General features: G+C 39.9%; 1 protein-coding gene across 2 annotated transcripts in view; it reads left to right on the top strand.

The window, feature by feature from the left end:
- Positions 1–19,372, top strand: part of SDR42E2 (short chain dehydrogenase/reductase family 42E, member 2) — a 68,121-nt gene extending 48,749 nt beyond the window's left edge. For both annotated transcript variants that reach the window (XM_073591045.1, XM_073591044.1), the window contains exons 7-12: positions 3,137–3,219; positions 7,655–7,792; positions 8,722–8,787; positions 13,446–13,509; positions 15,341–15,414; positions 18,178–19,372. In XM_073591045.1, coding sequence (XP_073447146.1) covers positions 3,137–3,219; positions 7,655–7,792; positions 8,722–8,787; positions 13,446–13,509; positions 15,341–15,414; positions 18,178–18,387 — 635 coding nt within the window. In that variant the 3' untranslated portion in view covers positions 18,388–19,372. The remainder of the gene's footprint in view (positions 1–3,136; positions 3,220–7,654; positions 7,793–8,721; positions 8,788–13,445; positions 13,510–15,340; positions 15,415–18,177) is intronic.
- The last annotated feature ends 2,133 nt before the right edge of the window (positions 19,373–21,505 follow it).

The following is a 21,505-nucleotide window of genomic DNA, read 5'->3' as shown; positions in this document are numbered from 1 at the left end:
TAGCAGCCTCTGGGGCCTTTCAAAAAGGTGTGTATATGACAGATCATGTGACACTTAGATTGCACACAGGTGGACATCATTTCACTAATTATGTGACTTCTGAAGGTAATTGGTTGCACCAGAGCTTTTTATGGGCTTTATAATAAAGGGGGTGAATACATACGCACATGCCAATTATCAGTTTTTTATTTCTGAAAAATAGTTTTATGTATATAGTTTTCTAATTTTACTTTACCAACTTAGACTATTGCGTTCTGATCCATCACATATAATTCAGATTAAAAAAACATTGAACTAAAGGCTGTAATGTAACAAAATAGGTAAAAAGCTAAGGGGGTGAATACATTTGCAAGGCACTGTATATAAACAACACTATAATAAGTGATCACGTAATCTCTGTTCTGCATAAGAGACTGGAGGTGGAGAAACAGCAGTACACCAATCTTCCCAGTGAGTGGTTGTGCAGGGGTGGGGGAAAGTCAGCAGAAGTGTGATCATTGGATGACAGGCAGGCTATGTTCCCAGCACAGCCAGAAAAACAACCTTGCTGGGAAAGATTTGCTCTTATGCCTAGCATTGTCAGTCTGAAATAGAAAAGCAGATGGACTGACAGGAACACCAGGGTTTTCACACAAAAGAAGCATTAAAAGAGAATATTTTCAGGAATATGAAATGTTGGGGGTAACATATTTAGACCAATATTAAAAAATGAATGTGAATTGTTAACCCCTCAACCTCAACACTTTACCTAACTCCTAATACAAACATTAACAAGTAACACCCCTAACCTAAACACCTACGCTTGCATACACACTCGAGCATAGCAAAAGCAGAGCGTATTCCTGGTGATGTTGAAGCATTTTTATCAAGCTTAGGAGGTGTTTTCCTTAGTTGGGCAAGGGCGGGGGGGGGGGGGGAGAGCAGTTTTACAAGAGGAGAGGAATTCTTCAGGCATAAAAGGAAGCCCAAAAATGCATGAAATCATGTATATTGCATTTAAGTCTATGGGATCAAAAACGCCCGAATACAGTAAAAAACGAATGTATTTTTTTTTTTTTTTTTTTTTTTTAGTGTAGGGTGTAGAGCTTAGGATAACTGAGTGTACAAGTGTGAACAAGTACAATTAGAAAGCATGTGATTCTACACAGTCAGGTGTAGGGAAACAAGCAGAAAACACAAATGGGAACTAACATGACCCCTAAAATGAGCCTACCCACCAAACTAAACCCTAATGCCGTGTACACACGGACAGACTTTTTGGCAGCAAAGGTCCGACTGTCTTTCCGACGGACTTTCGACAGACTTCCGACAGACTTTGGAACGAACGGACTTGGCTACACACGATCACACAAAAGTCAGACGGATTTGTACGTGATGACGTACGACCAGACTAAAATAAGGAAGTTGATAGCCAGTAGCCAATAGCTGCCCTAGCCTCGGTTTTCGTCTGTCGGACTAGCATACAGACAAATGGATTTTTCGTCTGGACTCGAATCCGTCGGAAAGATTTGAAACCTGTTCCAAATCTAAAGTCCGTCTGATTTTCAACCGAAAAGTCCGTCAGAAGTCCGATGAAGCCCACACACGGTCGGATTGACCAACGAGTTCGGTCAAAGTCCGCCCGTGTGTACACGGCATAACACTAACCCTTATTCTGTTGCATACTGAACTTGTCCTGTAACAGGAGCCTCTGCACTAAAAGCAGACAGTCCTGCGCTGAAATCATTTACCCAAAATCCCAGCGCCAGGAGTAACTGGTCCAGGATTGCCTATTGTGCAAACAGGACTTCATAAGTTTCTCTAATTGTTTTCCTCACATTTCTCTCTAATTGTTTTGTTAGTGAAAAGCCTTGTAGTGGTCACCTGATATGCTCAGTTGGAATTATTCATGGCCAGGCCCAGACATTTCCATAGCATGGCAGGCATTTCAACACTTAAGCTGCCCTGAGAGGAGATAAGGTTAGAAATGCCAGTGTGCAACAAATTAATGTAAAGTGCAATGTGATCCCTGGTGCCCAGGGTGAGACGTGATAATTATAGCCGGGGAAATGTTACAATACGATATCACTCCACCTGATACCTGCACACACTGGGGCATACATGCAAGTAATCGGCTAGTAAAACCAGCATAGTAAAATACTGTTTTTTTTTTTTTTCTATTGTGAAAATACAGGCGCCATCATAAAAGTGTTGTTTAATTTTCTTTTCCAAATGAATCAACAGTTTGCAGAGGATATAATGTACATCTGTATTGTAAGTAAATGACTTGTTTTTCCTGAGCATGTAAACACATATCAAAAGAAACAGGGCCATTAAAATGATTAAGAAGATATAACGGAATATTGTATCACTGTATACTGTAATTTTCCTTTCCAATCCATGGCAACATACTATCACATGTATGTTGGTGCCAGGAAAGTGTTAAATGGGTATCCCATGGTGTTGTAAGGAAGGAGGAGGTACCTCCCTTCCATTGCTGGTCATATTTCACCCTTTGCAGAAGCACCAATCCCAATAAAGTTCTTTAAAGTTAACAGCATAAGAATGTTCTATTGTTGCTGCTAACATGAAATGATATTATGGCAATGGGATCGGTAAAAATCGGCTTGAGTAAAAAATTTGTGGTCAGCTCTCACAAAAAACCATTACAGAGGGGGAAGCTGAACCAGCAAGCCTAACATGTCTCCCAATGAGAATCTGGTGGACTCCAAATCTTGCCAGGTGGCACCAATTGTGAATGGGGTATGCACATGCAGTATATGGATTAAAAATAGGGAATGTTGATGACGACCCTAAAATCTTTACAATAAGCCTTCTGTCACATGCATTCACCTACACCTAAACATAGGCCCAAGGCGACACAAGGGTGGCAGACTTTATTTTTTTGCATTACACTTGGAGATTGGGCTTTTCGTTTTATTTTTACTTTGCTTTTTAGTGCAACTAATAATTTTTTCTTATTTGCCTTCATGTCTAAAATGTCCAAAATATGTGCCCTGTATGTGTGTACTATGGTGTACCTTGAACCGTATGCAACCAAAACCTAAAAATAAATAATTTGCTAAGAGGACAATAAACAACTTAAAATCACAAAACTGAAGTTTTTTACATTAGTGAATTTTACCTGCTTCTACAGGCGGCAGTAAACTCGTGACCTGCGTATTACGACCTCCTGGAATTTATGGACCAGATGAAAGAAGACTTTTGCCTAGGCTAGTGGTATGTCATCAGTTATTAAACATTATATACATACAGTAAGGCTTAAATAAAAACTAGGAAAGGGTACAGAGATTGGTACCAAAACTTTGTAAGTGCGTTGTCAGCTAAGGGACACTTCTGCAAACACTGTAGACATGTATCAGCAACTAGACTGTGGATTACACCAAGGTAAAGCCATTGCAGGGTATTCATTTTCAAATAAATATAGAAGAATAGTTACAAGTTTATTAAGGTGCCTATGGGACAGGTGTGGACCGAACAATATCCTAGGCAGGTTATCACCCACATATTAAAGAGGTATTAAACCCAAAAGCAAACATGTATTATATTGCAGCTAACCAATTCTTAGATGATGGCTAAGATGGTGGTGATCGCTGCATTCCAGGGTGGATATATATATATAGATATAGATATAGATAGATAGATAGATAGAAATCTGGTATTTTTTATTTTAATAAAATGCGTTTTGGAGTAAAAATATAATTTTCTATTTAAGATACATTAATAATTTAGTTTATTCAGTATGAAATGGAGCTTAGTTATGTAGCATGAGGCTGTATATTCTGCAATATTTACATTTTTGATAAACTTATTCAATTAATCCAAACTCTGCAAGCTGAGATAACATGCACTGCATTGTTGTATTCACACAATTTCACTGTAACCATGAGATAAAACAAAGTTCAGGAATGTTCCTTTATCCCATTGTTTTGAAAATCTATGTACACTACAACTGTATGATTTGAATTGATTCCGATATCGCTGTTTAATTAACCTGACAGCTTATTATTCTAAATAGAAAACCTTCATTTTGTTTGCAAATATTAAAGATTCTAACTACTAGCAACAATAAGACCTTATATTTAAAGAGCACCTGTCATTTCAGATCCATCATGGTAGCGCCTGTTAGTGGGCATCCACTCACTTGCTTCCGCCACGTCCCTCACCTTTGTCACTGCCGCATCACCAGCCGTCCCATTAAAGTGAATGGGACTGTCGGTGAGTCAACAGCAGGTCAGAGGAGGAGTCGCTGCGGGACAGATGAGTTGCTTTTTACTAGTGATTTAAATCAAATCCACCCTGCTGCATTTGTTTTCTTTTTTAGGTATTCTTTCTTCATTTTTTTTATCTGGTGATCTGGCCAGTAAATCTGTTTGTATTTCAAATGAACAAGCTCTCTTGCAAGATGCATCAGTTACAAGGATGAGACCAACCATTCAACACTAGAAAGGGTCCTTACAGTGATTCGTTTTGTTTATGTAAAATCTTTATACCAAAAAGGAATAAAAACATGTTTGATGTAATTGCTTATATAGTGTTAACTGAACATCTTCAATTTTGTTGAATTGTATTTAAATCTGCTAGTATATCTAACACTACCCTCCATCCTAGACAGACAATGCTGCTTTTCAAAGGTGCCCCTTGTGCTCCTTCATGCGGGGGGGGGTTCTAATACAGCAGATGTGTTACTGGCCAGATCACCAGATGAAAACAGAGGAGGAAAAGCTTCAAAAATAAAACAAAATTGATGAAGCCACCATATCTAAGGATTTGTAAGATGCAATATATTACAGTTTTTTAGTTTGGGGTTTAATATTGTTTTAAGTCTAAGAAAATCTTTTGTTCGCTTTTTTTCTATAATGGGTTTTAAACTATTTCATCTTCTGTATTACTCTCCTATACATTAACTGACTCCAGGAAAAAACTGAGCTGGGGCCGGGATGGGGAGAAGGGGTAACAATTGCCCCCTGGGATAGTACAAATAATACATGGTGGGCTGGTGCCCTTGAGTGGAGATAACCCACCACCCAGACCTCTGTCAGAAAGGGGACTGCAATTAGTGACAGTTGCTGGGAGTTTTATAGCTATATGTTCCCTGTTCACACCTACAGTCTTCCAATATGTACATCCTTCATTGTTCTCAGATGTTATGTAACCAAATACAGAGAGGAAGGCAGTGCTGGAAGAATGCAAAACTGTGAAATGTGCTGTGCTCATTTGTTAAACTAGGCTTCATAATAAGTTATTTCCACAAAGCAGCAGTTATCTTGTTCAGCTCTTAAAGTACCCTTATTTGCAATGCATCCATTACAACCCTCCCTTTTAACATAAATGTAAAAAGGTCTTTTACAATAAAGCATGTTCTTTAAAACAACGCCCATCTTTCACCAAGGTCATATATACAGAAACAATATTGTTTATTACAGTTGTATCAGATCACCAACCCCCCTTGAACATTTGCTGAAAGCAAAGAACCTATAGAGTAAAAATAGTGCTGTATACCAAAGGACATCATTTATGATCATGGGGCCCCATTTCAAGATATTGATAGGGCCCGCTCCCCTTCCCCCACCCCATTACCTTCATATAATTGGGTTGACTTTACTCACTAATTATAAGTTCTCTATTCCTTTAGTAAATGTTCCCTATCTATTCCGTATTGCAAACTTCTATTTAGTAGAACTACAAACCTGAGCTGTCTTATCAGGTGTCATCTGAGGACACGTTGTGGGATTTTTTTAACAGCCTTAGAAAACTGCATTAGGCATACAGTGTTAATTTCAGACTGGACTACTGGACTGTAGTAGAAGTGTTCCATGAGCAATAAATCCACATTGCTAGGACAGCTAAAGACATGCTCCCTACTGCCTGTAAGGGGGATCAGTGACTAGTGACAATCCTGGACATTCCTCCTGTTCATCTGATATTAGACTCCAGTCTTTGGAGTTTATTCTGTGTCAACAGCCTCTCTAATGAGGCCACATGGGTCAGACAATGGGTCAGCGGGTGACAACATGGAACGAGGCCTCAGCCTTCTGAGTCCTATCGCACTTACAGGGATGCAGGGCTGCCCAAACTAGCTATGGAGCTGAGTGCATGAAAGCTGCCGGGGTTGCCGTGTGTGTGATGACGCACTTGTCTATCTTGTCCTGAAGAAGCCCGATTCTATTGGTGGGTGAAACCTGTTGGCATGACATCATGTCACCACTTTGTGTTCTGTTAATTTAAAATTTGGTCAATAAAGCCTTGTCATTTATACTGTTCGGTCCTGTTTGTAACAGTCCTTCTGGGTTCCTTCAGTCTGGCTTCTTTACACTGGTTTGTTGAGTTATATGGCTCACACAGATCATTTTTGGTGAGTCAGTGGACATGTGCTTACAGTAAGCACTGCAAATTTCTTACTGTGTTACTTGACTATATTCGGAGAGGTCCCTTGTTTTTTATAGTTTTTTGCTTGGTACATGGGTCAGACAAGAAGTGGATTTGAAACAATTTAGATAATTAACTGTTGAAAATGGAGGCTGACACTATGGGTAGTAGATTTTTGATTTAAGTATATTTTGAGCATGATTACTAATTTAAATCGTCAGGAAAGCAACTTGCATCAATTTACTATTAATGACAGTAGGATGGTACTTCTAATGACAGAACACCTTCACAGACCTGAACACAATATTAAGGATCTGAGGATTACAGTTTTGATGGGGAACTTTAGGATACAAAAGGAGCTGAGAATGGGAATCTTAATTCATATGGAAATGTGACACATTGTATAGTGTACTAAATAGAGGTTTCTTGTGCCACTGTGGCCATAACTGAGCTGCCATCTTTCTAAAGCTCACAATTCTGTTCCTTGGCAGATAACCTATAAAGGTAATAAATGCACTGATCAAACTGTGTTCATTTCACTTAAAGTGGGGTTCCACCCAAAAAAACAAACATACCTGAAAAATTCTAAAAAAAAAACAAAAAAACATTTGGATATTTTTTATTTTTTTTAACTTGCCTCTAAATGCCTGTTGCTAGGTGGTCCCTCGTAGTCTGCCTCTTCCTTTGCCTGGGCTGGTGACATCACTTCCCCCTCGGACAGGAAGTGCTCCGCTCTGTTCCCTCCCTCCTGTCAATCATCTGGGACCTATTACAGGTCCCAGGTGATTGAGCGGCCAATCGCGGCGCCGCTCGCGCATGCACAGTGGGTGCCAGGCTGTGAAGCCACAGCCCGGCGCCCACAGTTGAAATGCCGGCGCCGATGAGCGGAGGGGGGGGACGAGCGGGGCTTCAATCCCCCGCATCGCTGGACCCAGGGACAGGTAAGTGTCCAATTAAAAGTCAGCAGCTGCAGTATTTGTAGCTGCTAACTTTTTTTAATTTTTTTTTTTTTTTTTTTTAATGGACGCCCTGGGTGGAACCCCACTTTAACTGCTTTATTGCCTGGACTCACAAATAACTTACATGTTCTGCTGATCTGTATTTCTGTCTCCTTATCTAGTCTTCCTAAATTGCTGTGGTTAATTAGCTTGAGTTCTTTAATGTCCTCTATATTTGTGTTAATATAAGTATGTGGTGTTTCTGTTATGTAACTCTATGCCTGAGCTGAGAATTCCCTGAAGCTTGCATTACAAAATAATGTACTTTTCTTTCTGTGTTAATGTAGGCTAATGCTGAGAAGAGATTATTATGTTTCAAGTTTTGGAATGACCATACCAAGATAAATTGGATTCACTTGTATAATCTGGTAGACGCTCATGTACTTGCCGCAGAAGCACTAACAGCCAGCAAAGGATACATTGCTGTGAGTTGAAAATTTATGTATATTGCCTTTGGAACACAAACATGTAAAATGTATATTTTGTCACTGGGAATAGGGAAGGATAACATTATAATAATTTGTGGATCAAATAATATGGGCTAGCCATGCCTAGCCCGCCAGTGTGAATAAGAACACCACTATAAGAGCTCAGAAGAATTTCCTGCCAGTTATGATTCCACCCTCTTTGTGAATATATTGGCATTTGTATATTGAACACTCAAAATAACTTACCAAATACAGACAAACAGTTGGTTTTGCCAATAACACACTTTCTTATGAGAGTTACAATGCCTACTCCCTGCACTGTATGCATGGCAAGGCAGTGTAGTCACCATAGGCTTTTCTCCCATTTTGGACTGCAGACACCTCTTCTCATCTTTAATTCATGGCATTTAGGTGGGGGTACTATGTAGTTTGCATGAAATAGCTGAGAACATTTGAGAATTAAAATAACTTACCAAATACAGACAAACAGTTGGTTTTGCCAATAACACACTTTCTTATGAGAGTTACAATGCCTACTCCCTGCACTGTATGCATGGCAAGGCAGTGTAGTCACCATAGGGTTTTCTCCCATTTTGGACTGCAAATGCCTCTTCTCATCTTTAATTCATGGCATTTAGGTGGGGGTACTATGTAGTTTGCATGAAATAGCTGAGAACATTTGAGAATTAGTTCTGTCCAAAGGAAGTTACAAATACACTAACAGTACCATCAGGTATTTGTTGTACTTGTAGAAAATGTAGTTGGCCTTAAAAAAAAAGACACATGCTGCCATCAAGTTTAAGAATTTGTTAGCTGCAATATATAATACATTTTTGTCCTTGGGTTTGGATATTCCTTGTCATCCCGTGATTCGATTTTACTTGATTTTATTGAATAACCACATAACCTTTATTACCATGTTTCAGAGTGGAAAGGCATATTTTATCCATGACGGGGAACATGTCAGCTTTCACAAGTGGTTTCATCCAATGGTATGTGTAATAAATGGCAAAATCACCAGTCTAGCTTGACACTTTGATAGGCCTTTAGAAATGGAAGAATTACAATTGGCGATCAAATATATGAAACCTGGCAAAACCACAGATCCAGGTGGCTTCCCTGTATTATATTATAAATCATTGGATCATCAATTAGCACCTCACATTTTAAATATATTTAATGCCCTGTATAAAACCCCCGCCATCCTGACACTTCCTAGATGCATATATCACAATCTTACCAAAACCAGGTAAAGCTGCCACGGCTCTAATTACAGACCACTCTCAATCTCATTACATAAAGAGGAGCTCCAGTCTCTTAAGTGAAAATTAAAAGTTAGCAGCTATAAAACTGTAGCTGCTGACTTTTAATAAACAGCCACTCACCTGTCCCATGATCCAGTGGTGTGAAAACCTCTGGCGTTTTCTTACTGTGTCCTCTCTTGCTGGCACTGGCATATTTACTATGAGCACCCAGCTATGATAGCCTGTGGCTAGCAAACAGCGCTGCGCAATGTGAATGGTCCCGCAGTCTTCTGGGACCTGTCATATGTCCCAGAAAACTTTGGGAGGGAGGAGGGAAGGAGAACTTACAATTCTGCCTCCTCGCCAAAAACTGCATTTCACAAACAGGAGCGGGGGAGGAGACCTTAAACCGAAATTTCCCCTTTTGGGTGGAGCTGCGCTTTAATGCTGATATCAAAATATATGCAAACATCTTAGCAAATAGACTTCTACCCTTGCTGTCATTCCTGATTTTGCATGTTCAAGTTGCCAGGGATTGGACTTTAAATGTACGTGAGCACCATAAGGACTGGATAGACAAAGAGAAAGCAATAACACCACAAACTTTAGTCTCAACCCCATGAGTGGCACTTAAACACATTGACAAACTAATTCTAACCCATCCACGTACAGTAGCCACACTAAACGGCTTTCAAGCAGCATGCAAATCTCCATCAGTGGCATCCCCACCAGCCTTTTTACTCCCCTTCATCAAAATCTGGATTTTGAACCTGGAATTTCGCCACATTTTCTTAAAGGCCAATGGCCCTGCTGTAAGCTTACACATTTTTCAAGTATAGCAAAGAACACCAATGCAGATCCAATCCCCTGGTGGTCATATTTGCAAACTACACATTTTCTAACCAATCCCACCAACCGCAAACATTTTGCATGAAGATTCATGACCTTGGAAACATTTATGCTCCTAGAGACTCCACAGAGACACTCAATTTCAACTCTATACACCAGCATGCTCTCTTCTTTAACTCCAAATACGGGCTTGGAATGCAAAGTGTAGGAGAGGGACCCAAATCTTTCACAGACAGAAGAAGACTGAGAAAACATTCATATACTGTAAAAGCACATACCTGTTCTCTAAATGTCTCCACACAAGAAATAGCATATAAAATACATTCTAGATGGTACAGAACCAAAATTCTGTCATGCAAAAGTTTTTTTTTTTTTTTTTTTTTTTTTTTTTTTTTCCGCTATTTCCAATAAATGCTGACGATGCAAACAAGCAGAAGGCAAATGGTGGCCTTGCCTGCACCTCAACCATTTTTTCGTGGAAAGTACAGTAAATCAGACCATCGCCTCAGTGTCTGGCAATGCACCAGATTTCACAGCAGCCCAAAACCTCCAACCTTTTTTCTTTTCAATCTTAGTTTATTTCAAAATAAAGATATAACAGAAAAATAAAGTACTGTATAGTATAATATTGTATACATTATATACATAACAAGAAAAATATTGTATTAGCACACTAGATATAGAGGTTTGTAATGTATTAGTACACTAACATGTGTGGGGGAATCAACCTATAACCACCTTTAAACTTTTGCGTGTTTGTGTTATCAGGAAATTCCTCCTCGTCGGGCTGAAACACTGTAGCGATCACTCAATCATTTGTTATGGATATTTAAGTTGTTGAGCAATTCTGGAAATATAGTCTTTTTTATATAAATTTGAGTGACTGGATCAGTACTTAAGGAAAGATAACAGAGAAAAAGGGATGAGTAAGAGCATGTGAAGAGATAGGGAGTGACAACAGACTTGGGGAGCACCCCGACATGGCTAATCGGCGGGCAAGGACGGGGCATCTCTGATCCATGTAAGGAAGTCATCAGAGTATCGAAACGTCGACCATGAGGTCCAAGTAATGGAGAACTGTTCCTCCTTCCCTGCTTCCTGCGCCAGCAAACGCTCCAGATCTCTTATCTGATCCACCTCGACAGCCCAATCTCCCAAGGAAGGCACATCTATTGTTCTCCAATGTCTGGGGATCACTGTTCTGACCGCGGCCAAAAAGTGGCGCAGTATGTCCTTTTTAATCAACTTGAGTGGGCCCGGAAGCATAGATAGTAGGGCTATCTCTGGTGTGGGCTTAATTGAGGTCGCCATCAGCCTGCTGTAAAGATCAAAGACCTTTTGCCAAAATTTCCGAATTGGAGGGCATGCCCACCATATGTGGAGCATTGTCCCACTAGAGGATAGGCATCTCCAACAAGTACCTGAGATAGAGGGGTTAAATCGTTGGATAGTCACCGGGCATCTGTACCATCTTGTTAATAGCTTAAACCCTCCAACCTTTTTTATTTAATTTTTTTTTTCAAGCTTCTGGAGGCAGCTTTCTAATCCTAACCCTTACTATACTACAGCTACTTTCACTGAATCACCTTTACAGTCCATCCTTTTGAGTATTTATTCAAGAAACACACATGTAATCCACAATCCATCATAACTACTCCTCACAAATCCCTAACAAACAAGGATTGATGGGACAAGTACATGTACTGAAGAGGTCATAATCTTCTCACATATGAAAACATAGTATTGACATACGTGTGGGTACAAACTGGGTGAACTTTAAATTTAATATAAACACAGATGGAGTTTTCTTCAATTTGCTCAACAATTTCATGATATCCATGCATTAAACAAGACTCATAAGTAGTTAGAAATGTAGGCACTGTGTATAGCAAAAATGTTTATTTACTGCCTGTATATCACACCAAAAAAAGCCTTGTACTATTTTGCACTGTCAAAAACTGGACCGTACGGCATATATTGATAGTTAATAAAAATGATTAAGAAATAAGTGGCTAAATAACATAGTTTCAGTTAAAGGAAACAAGTATAATCATATATTATAATAATGCATATAGTAAATGCATAAATGCATTTAAATAAATGCATCTAATTATATGTGAGGATATTTTTGGTTGGCATTTTAATGCTCTCATTATCACCATAGAAGAGATAAACCCTTGAGGCCCTTGTAGAGCTGCCACAGTACATACATTTCTTTAACAATTGTTATGGTTGTCTTCTTCATTGGCTTTTCATTTTTGACCACAGAAATGCTTGAAAAACTCTTTAGTTAACATCATTATGTTGTTTTGAAATTCTCTCTTGTTAGAGAATAAAACACTGAGCGCCTCCACAACCTTGTATTACCATTTTTCTGGAGCGATAAAAAGTTATAGCTTGGAGACACTTTCCCTTTGAGGCCCTTGGGCCTTGATCTTCCTAAAATCAATATTTTAGCTTTAGGTGCCTAATAAGGAATTGAATGATTGTGCAACCTTACAGCTCAGGTGTTATAGCAATACTAATCATGTTTTTCAACTATAGACTACCCCGTCTCTTTAAAGCAACCTGTGCTTTGCCTAAGCAGTAGGCTTGTTTTATTAGCCCCTCTTTAGCATCTTTTCTTTACATTCCTGACGTAGGCTTTTCCCTGGCAGGTGATGCAGGCTAACCCGGGTGACGAATCTATGTGGCACCTTGGCCTTCACTGGAGCACACAAGACGTGATGGACCATTGACCCTAGTGGCCCCCCGGTTACTTTCCTGTAAGATGTCACTAGGTCACAGCCCTCATGATGGCTCCACCAAGGTCATTGTAGGAAAAGATGGCTATATTATGGAGACTAATCAGCAACACTGTAGCTGGTTGAGGTGCAGGCTTAGGTCAGGGCAGGTGGCAGGCAGTGTCCAAGCACAGGGTGACGCATACAGCAAGCAAGAGTATTCAGTGCCCAAGCAGGGATTAAGGCAGGTGAGAGTTAAACCGGAAGGAGCAGAATCGGCAACAAAGGCAGAGTCAGCCAGTCCAGGTCAAAAATGGGCAAGGAAGGAATAAGCAATCTCAGGAATTAGGAAGCTGGGAAGAAGTTTGAGCACCAAACACCACAAGGAAAGGAGTTTAAATTCCCTCCTTGACGTGTGTGTGTGTGTGTGTGTGTGTGTGTGTGTGTGTGTGTGTGTGTGTGTGTGTGTACCCATCGTCCGGGTCATATGCCAATACACACTATTTCACATATGCCAACAAACGCTTGCACATGCAACCAACCATAGCTAAAAGGCCACTAACCAGTGTATTCAAGGAAATGTTGCACATGGAAAGTACAAACCAGGCCCCTAGATGTACAGACACAAACCCTAGAGGTACTGTAAGAAGAACAGGCAGTACAGATTCAGAAGTAAAAAACAATCAATGTCAATGAAGAAATAAAAAAAAAACAGAAACACACCAAAATGCATTTGCTACAATGAATTTTGCATTATCTGAACACTAGCATGAATGTATATACACTACAGAGCGCTGACCCCGATTTTTTTTTTTTTTTTTTTTTTTTTTTCAGTTTGAAAAACTTGGCTTTCCTGATCCTTGGATACCTCTTCCTAGTTCTTTGGTTTATGTTGTAGGTATGTATTATCATTCACAACTTGGATTACAGTTATCAAGCCAAGGATCTGGCTTATCTAGGGAAAAACAAATGCCATGGGTAGGCTTTAATGTATATTACTTTTTGTGTTATCATTAGTATTGTTAATTAGTATTATTAATTGTTGGCAAGAATTGTGTCAAAAGGTTGCATTAAATGTCTGAGAGGGCTGTGTCTGATTGGATCAGAAATTTAGCTATCCTTTCCCTGCGTTTATTCTGATCTCAAAAGAGAATCTGACAATTTTTGATAGAAAAGCAAATGCATGCTTGAACATGAATGTATTAGTTTAGGCTGAATAATTTTGATGTCTGAATGATTTACAACATACTGGTTATTTGTATTACTTGCGAGTCAGACAATATTTTCACTGAGTATGTGTTGTTCCATCAAGTGCGCTGCCTCATTAGAACTGAACATACAGAAAATAGACTATAAACTGAATGTAGAACAGGGGAGCTTGGGAGGCGGTGCAGGAGCTGGTCATAAACCATGATGGAAGAAAGAAGAGATTAGGTAGAATCTAATGGGTGGAGGGGAATGATAGTCAATCATGGAACAATGGTAGAGGTGGAAAAGTTAGAGGTGACCATTAATTTATTAAGTACCTGGGAGAGTGGCATACAGTAGATTATCATGGATAAGGGAAGCAGAAAGGAGACAATGAGTTGATTAAAGACACGGTGGAGATGAAAGGTTTATGGATTATGGGAAGAAAGAAAGCAATGGCTTTTGATCTTGGACAGCAAATTGAGGATGCAGATTGTGATCTGATCATGACCTGTTGGGAGATTAGGTAGACTGGGTCTGAGCATGATTAGGGGGGCAGAGGGGAAGATAATTGATGTTGCTAATGTGTGCTGACTGTGTAAAAAGTAGGGGAAACCCACAGTGAACACTACAGAAAAATATTAAAATATTAGCCAGGCTAATATTTTAATATTTTTCTGTAGTGTTACTTTCTATTTCTGGTATTCAGGGATTTCATGTGGAGCAGATGATTAACTATTGAACTGTCAGCGCTTCCCTTCAGGGAATCTTCTACACATGGGAAGATAATCATGGCTGGGAGGTAGAGCAGACAAGAGGGGGCGGAGCAAAATTTTGATTGTTGCCGAGTAGTAAAAGGAAGACAATGTCAATGGTAATAACACAATTTTAGCATACCAAGTGATTAACAGTAAGGATTAGCTCAGGCATGTTCGCAACTCCATGCGCCCACCAGGAAGCGGACACTTCACAGCGCTAATAACAGGTAGTGAGACATTTCCCGATCTGTGCAGCCACGGATCGGGAAATGTCTCACTGCCTGTGATTAGCGCTGTGGAGTGTCAGCTTCCTGGTGGGCGCAAGCACGTGGAGTTGCGAACACGCCTGAGCTCATCCTTATTTAACAGTATGACTAGGCATAAGATGGCAATTGGCTTCCAGATCAGTATATACAGTAGCAAGGCCACCTCAAGTGCAGCAGTGAGCAGTGGTAAAGGTTAATCTACCACGTGCTGGAACTATACTGCCATAGCGAATTTATGGTGGCGATGCTAGTACTAGACCAACTAGGTATGCAGTGTTCAAAAGAAAAGGAGGATGGCAGTGGAGGGGGCAGGGGAACAAAGGGGGCTTGCAGAATAATTATTACAGGAGGGGCAGTCCATCGAGATATTTTTCTGCCAGTTATCCTTGAGACCCATTAAGAGCGTTGGTGCTCTTAACGACGGTCCAAAAGGAGCTTTCTGGGACTATACTGTATTGTGGAGGGGAGTTGCTGTGTTCTCACATATCACTTAAAAATAAATTTCTTCATTTCATAGCTCTCATACTGGAATATGCACACCTCATGCTGAGACCGTTCGTAGACATAAACCCACTGCTGACCAGAAATGAGGTAAGGTTTATTTAAAAAGTGCCCCACCATCAAGCCTATTAGAACTTCTCTGTTATCTTAGTTTGCACTTAGTTTGGCTAGATGGGAAAAGCTGACCAGGCACTGCTTAATTTTCTCTTGATCAACCTCGATCAGACCCGGCAGAGGCAGAAGGCGGCTCACAGAGGGAGAAGAACTGGAGAGGGCTATAAGACATCAGCGGAGAGCCCAACCTTGGGCATCGATAGTTTCAAGAAACTATTAGATAAGCACCTGAACTACCGCAACATATAGGGATATACAATGTAATACGGACATATTATCACACACATAGGTTGGACTTGATGGACTTGTGTCTTTTTTCGACCTCACCTACTATGTAACTATGTAACCTGAGGAACCAAATCACAGGAGATGATCCAATTCCCCATCCATGTTAATAGCATGGATGGAGGGATCTCCACTGCTGGCAATTGTATTCAGGCTTGAATACAGTGGTGCTCCTGAACAGTGGCTGTGTCTAATAGGATGCAGTCATTGTTTGGCTAATCATTTTCTACCTCTCAATTTTTTATTTATTTATTTTTATTTATTTATTTTTTTTAACTCATTTTATTGAGTCAGGTGATGCTTAAATAGCTAACCATGGCTCACAGCAACTTTGGTTCTAGTCTAACAAGTATCTAAGTAAAAATACTGCCGAAGAATGGCACCTTGTAGTGTCTAAGAATATATATATTAGTTTTCATATCGATTCCCTTGTCCTGTGAAGCCCCTGGATTCTGAAACAAGGCTGTTTACAGGTCCTTGACTTCTCTCAAAGTGAAAGTTACAGTAAGTGATGACTGCTGTTACCTGTTATCACTATTAGGAAATATGGTAGGCAAGGCAGGGTGTTTAATATTTGGCAAGAGGTCCATTTTAAAGAAGATCTATCATTAAAATGTTTATTTTTCAGTTCTGACCCTTATGAGACTAAGTACATGTAGTACTTTGTGCCTGGTTTCTAATTGTCTTTTAACTCTCGATGTGAGTACTGATTTTGCCCCCTCCCCTTCTCCTCTGGCTAATTCAACAACAACTTTGAAGGGGACAGTTGATTCATAGCTGCAGCTTTCCTGAGACAAGCAACGGCAAGAGGAATGCAGAAAATTACACTACTCGCCTCCCCCTCCCCATCCTGCTTTCTTCTTGCTGCTTCTAGTGACAGATCTTCTTTAAAGATTGCAATTTGCTTAAAGTGGATGTAAACACCATTCATAAAAACTGACCTAGGCACATATATCTGTAGTGTTTACTTATCTCTCTCCAAAGCCCTAAGTCCCGTGTCTTTCTGCCGCTTCGTTCCTCTGTTATCAGCATGATAACTTCTGACAAGTTCTCTGACACAGAAGATAAAAGCAGCTGGAAATTTGTGTCGGGGTGGGTGCATAGAGATAGATTAGCAGAGAGCTGGTCCATTCACAGTACAGCTCTGCAAGGTTCTTCATTCCTCTGCCTGTGGAGGGGGGGGTGTGCGCCTTTCCTCCAATCAGCGCACACAGTGTATGCCCAGACTCCCCTCCCACTTCTGAAACAGGAAGAAAGATTTCTAACACAATGTGCATTTTCTAAAGAATATAGCAAGCTGAAAACAGCAGATATACATGTAAAACTTATGTAGGGAGATTTGTTTCATCTCTCTGTATCATCTAAGGCTGTTCACTTCACTGGGTATATGTGAGGGTTTACCAATCACTTGCTGACTGCCGCATGTACATATACGTCGGCAGAATGGCACAGCTGGGCAAATGGGCGTACCTGTACGTCCCTTTGAATTTGCCGCCGCGTGGATGCGTGCGTGACCCTGCCGCGAGCTCCGTGAGTAGGATCGCGGGTCCAGTGGACTCAATGTCCGTGGGGATACCGGCGATCGTCTCACGGAGAGAAAGAGCGGGGAGATGCTAATGTAAGCAAGCATCTCTCCATTCTGCCTAGTGACACTGTCACTGATCATAGCTCCCTGTGATCGGAAGCTATGATCATTGAAGTGTCACTTGGAGATACGCCCCCTAACAGTTAGAATCACTCCCTAGGACACACTTAACCCCTTCCTAGCCAGGAAGTGGTTAACCCCTTCACTGCCGGTGTATTTTTACAATAATCAATGCAATTTTTTAGCATTGATCGCTGTAGAAATGACAATGGTCCCAAAAATGTGTCAAAATTGTCCGATGTGTCCGCCATAATGTCGCAGTCATGATAAAAATGGCAGAAAAAATTATTAATAAAAATGCCGTAAAACTAACCCCTATTTTGTAGACGCTATAATTTTTGCGCAAACCAATCAAGCGCTTATTGCGTTTTTTTTTTTTTTTTTTTTTTTGTCTTTTTTACCAAAAACATGTAGAAGAATAAGTTTCGCCTAAACTGAGGAAAAAAATTGTTTTTTTTATATATTTTTGGGGGATATTATAGCAAAAAGTAAAAAATAATGCATTTTTTTCAAAATGGTCGCGCTATTTTTGTTTATAGTGCAAAAAATAAAAACCGCAGAGGTGATCAAATACCACCAAAAGAAAGCTCTATTTGTGGGAAAAATAGGACGTCAATTTTGTTTTGGAGCCAGGTCACACGACCGCGCAATTGTCAGTTAAAACGACACAGTCCTGAATCGCAAAAAGTGCTCTGGTCTTTGGCCAGCCAAATGGTCCAGGGCTTATGTGGTTAAGTGACACTTAGTTGAAAAGAGTAGGACTCCATTTTCCCCTTACATGAAATTTAGGCTCTGACCTTTCTCCACAGGTAATGAAAATCGCAGTTATGCACACTTTTCGAATAGACAAGGCTCAGAGGGAACTTGGCTACAACCCAAAGAAATTCTCCTTTGCGGATTCTGTGGATTTTTATATCCGAAGCCGACAGAGTCCAACCCAACAAAAGCTGAATGCTACAAAATTAATGCAAATTTTGCTGTGTGTATTTCTATGTTTGTGCTTGGTTTTACTTTTATAAATCTTTTAGGCAGAGGTATCTAGCTCTAGTACCAAAAGCTGGAGGATAGCCAGCCAAAACAGGGCATGCTAAAATCTATCCATGTTTGGCTTACTAGATCTAACTATGGGACATACTGTATATAAAGTGACTAAAAGAATACTTGCGCACTGCTATGTGTGAAATTGGTAATAGGCGAATCAAACAGCTGCTACCATTAAATAGTGAACTTCCTCACTAGTAACAAAAAATGGGTAAAGATATAAATGGTGCCCTTGTTCAAATAAACATTCAGTGTCAATATATGCACAGTAATTAATCAAACATATATAATCATCAAACTGTAAGTATGTAACATATAAATTGTGACTAATTATAAAAATCCTCCTATGGTGAAAAATAAATAATTAAAGTCAGTCCATATTGTGATATCCAACGTAACCAGTGAAGAAAATATAATTCCAAGGTATATCCAGTGATTAGAAAGGTATATTGCACCTACCGCCACCAATAGATGAAATGGCTGCTCGCCTTGAAGGGCTGGCGTAAAGGTCAAACAAAGCTTTAATTATCCAAAAGGATGACTGCTGGACACCACACTAACAGCTCCACAATATTGGGTATGACATTCCTAATCCACGATTGACAGACTGCATATATTGACACTGAATGTTTATTTGAACAAGTGCACCATTTATATCTTTACCTATATACTGTATATAGCAATGCATACAATGAGAGTAGGTTTTACTTGGAGGCAACCCCTTTCTCTTTAAAGGTAAAGCAGCACACCAGAAGCCCAATATTGCTAAAAACTAAAGTTTTTTTCTGAATTAAATCCAACGACGACAGCTGCCAAGATCAATTTAAGACTAGCAAAAAGGTGTCTTAATTCTGTATGCTACAGCCTTAATAGTATCCTTTACTGGAACCACCTGAACCAGATAATTTTTCCTTTTTCATGATTTCTGTTTATTGCAGCAAAGCACTCAGTATATGAAATATACCTACTACTGTAAAAAATATTAAAATAGTCCAAGTGAATCTTAATATATAGGAGGTTAAAGTGGAATTCTAAGATAAAGTTATCTCTTGTTAAAACTGCTCCCACCCCACTTCTATCTAACTACCCTATAGCAGAAAGATGCCTATACTTACCTATTCTCAGGCCGCTCCGGTCCAGGTCACATGACCACTGTCACCTAGCAGCAGCTTCAGAGGAGCGGAGGGACCACCGACAACAGGTGACCCATAGTAAGCCTATGGGTGACATCAGCACTAAGGCATTCCAGCAATTGTCAAAATGCTCTCTGCTCTCCCTTGTAGCTGGCGCTGGCTGACACAGGGAGATCACATGACGGGATCACAGTGGCCTGTAAAATAGGTAAGTATGTGCATCTTTTTTTTTTTCTACAGGTTAGTTGGTATAGGTGTTAGAAGGGGGTGGGAGCAGTTTTAGCAAGATTAGATAGTTTTATGCGAAAATTCTGCTTTAATCATTCTAGAAAATACACCTGACTGCATAGAATGAGGTATAGTGGCTGAGAAGGTCTTTTTTCCAGATGTTGAAAGTGAAACTCCAGGGGGGGAGATGGGCGGAGCCTAGCGGAGCAGACATGCATTGTTAGAGCTCCGCACCGCTGAGGAGAGAAGAGAAGGACAAAGCGGAGCCTGCAGGCTCAAAAGGTATCCATTTGAACCTTTTTGCCCCAGGGAACAAACTGTGAAAGTTTGGGCAGGAAATATGGTACTGGGAGGAAACCGTGGCAGAAATAAAAATCACCTCACAAAGAGCTCACAGGCACTCACTGCAACTAAAGCAGCTCCAGTCACCTCACAAGATACAGCATCAGGGCGCTCTCACAGACAGAAAATGTCACAGCAAGACTCTCCATTTGAGTCAGATACAGAACAAATCCTCTCACAAACTTCTCCACAAGCCTCCTTAGCATCCCCAGTAATATTATTACAATTTGAAAAGATGCTTCATAAGGCTTTAAAACAACCCTCAGACCAAATAACAAAAAGCCTAACCAAAGAAATAAGAGAGCTGGGAAACCGCACCGCAGCCCTAGAAATAAAAATGGATGAAATTGAAATTACAACCCAAGTAAATATAACAGAATTGGAACAATTAAAAGAAGAGAATTTAATACTGCAAACTAAGCTCGAAGATTACGAAACTAGAGCCAGACGTTCAAACTTGCGCATAAGGGGAATACCTGAAACTGTGACAGACCTGCAATCTACTATTACTGCTCTATTACAAGAACTAAAGCCAGATATCCCTATTAAACGTTTAGAACTGGACAGAGTACACAGAGCCCTCACAGCCAAAAAGAAAGATGGACCCCCACGTGATATAATCACAAAATTTCATTATTACAGAACGAAAGAACAAATACTAATTGCTGCAAGAGAAAAAAAGGAACTTAATTTTCAAGGACACAATTATCAAATTTTTGCTGACCTATCCCAACTTACTATTACTAAAAGACGATCCATGAAACCCCAACTAATGGAACTGCAACGCCACAACATTATGAATCAATGGAGCTTCCCCTTTTCAGTCAGATTTAACTACCAGGTACAATTTACAGAAGCAGATCAGCAGATGAACTACAACAAACCCTTTTAAAATTAAATCTGACAGAACCCACAAGCAGCAACTCTCCCACACGCAGAAGAATGGCATCATCTTCACCTTCAGGCAGCACTCAGAAAATTTCAGAACAAAATGGGAATCATCATTCTCACAAAAGAGGCCGTTATGCCACATCATCCATGGACCAAGAAGATTCAATGGACTGACATCCTAATTCCTGATATCTCTTCATTTATTATACTAAGAGATGGTTCTCTATAAAAAACCTGTATTTATAACTGAATGTAACTGCATTCTGAAAGTCACACACTGTATGGGATCATGTTACATTCCAGTTATATTTCTTATTACTTCTGATTCATATAGCCTTAGAATATATAAGTGAAATAAGGAAATTTTTGTTCAGTTATATATTATCAGGTAATAACAATAGATTTATTACTTTTTAGGACAAATATGTTCAATAATCCAGAAGTAATGGAAGCTTTTTCTTTCTTTTCTTAAAACAAATATATTATTACCTAACTAGTTCCT

Source organism: Aquarana catesbeiana, linkage group LG06 (genome assembly GCF_042186555.1).
Source record: "Aquarana catesbeiana isolate 2022-GZ linkage group LG06, ASM4218655v1, whole genome shotgun sequence".
In the NCBI taxonomy this organism is placed as follows: domain Eukaryota; kingdom Metazoa; phylum Chordata; class Amphibia; order Anura; family Ranidae; genus Aquarana; species Aquarana catesbeiana.
This window is presented reverse-complemented; position numbering and strand designations above follow the sequence as displayed.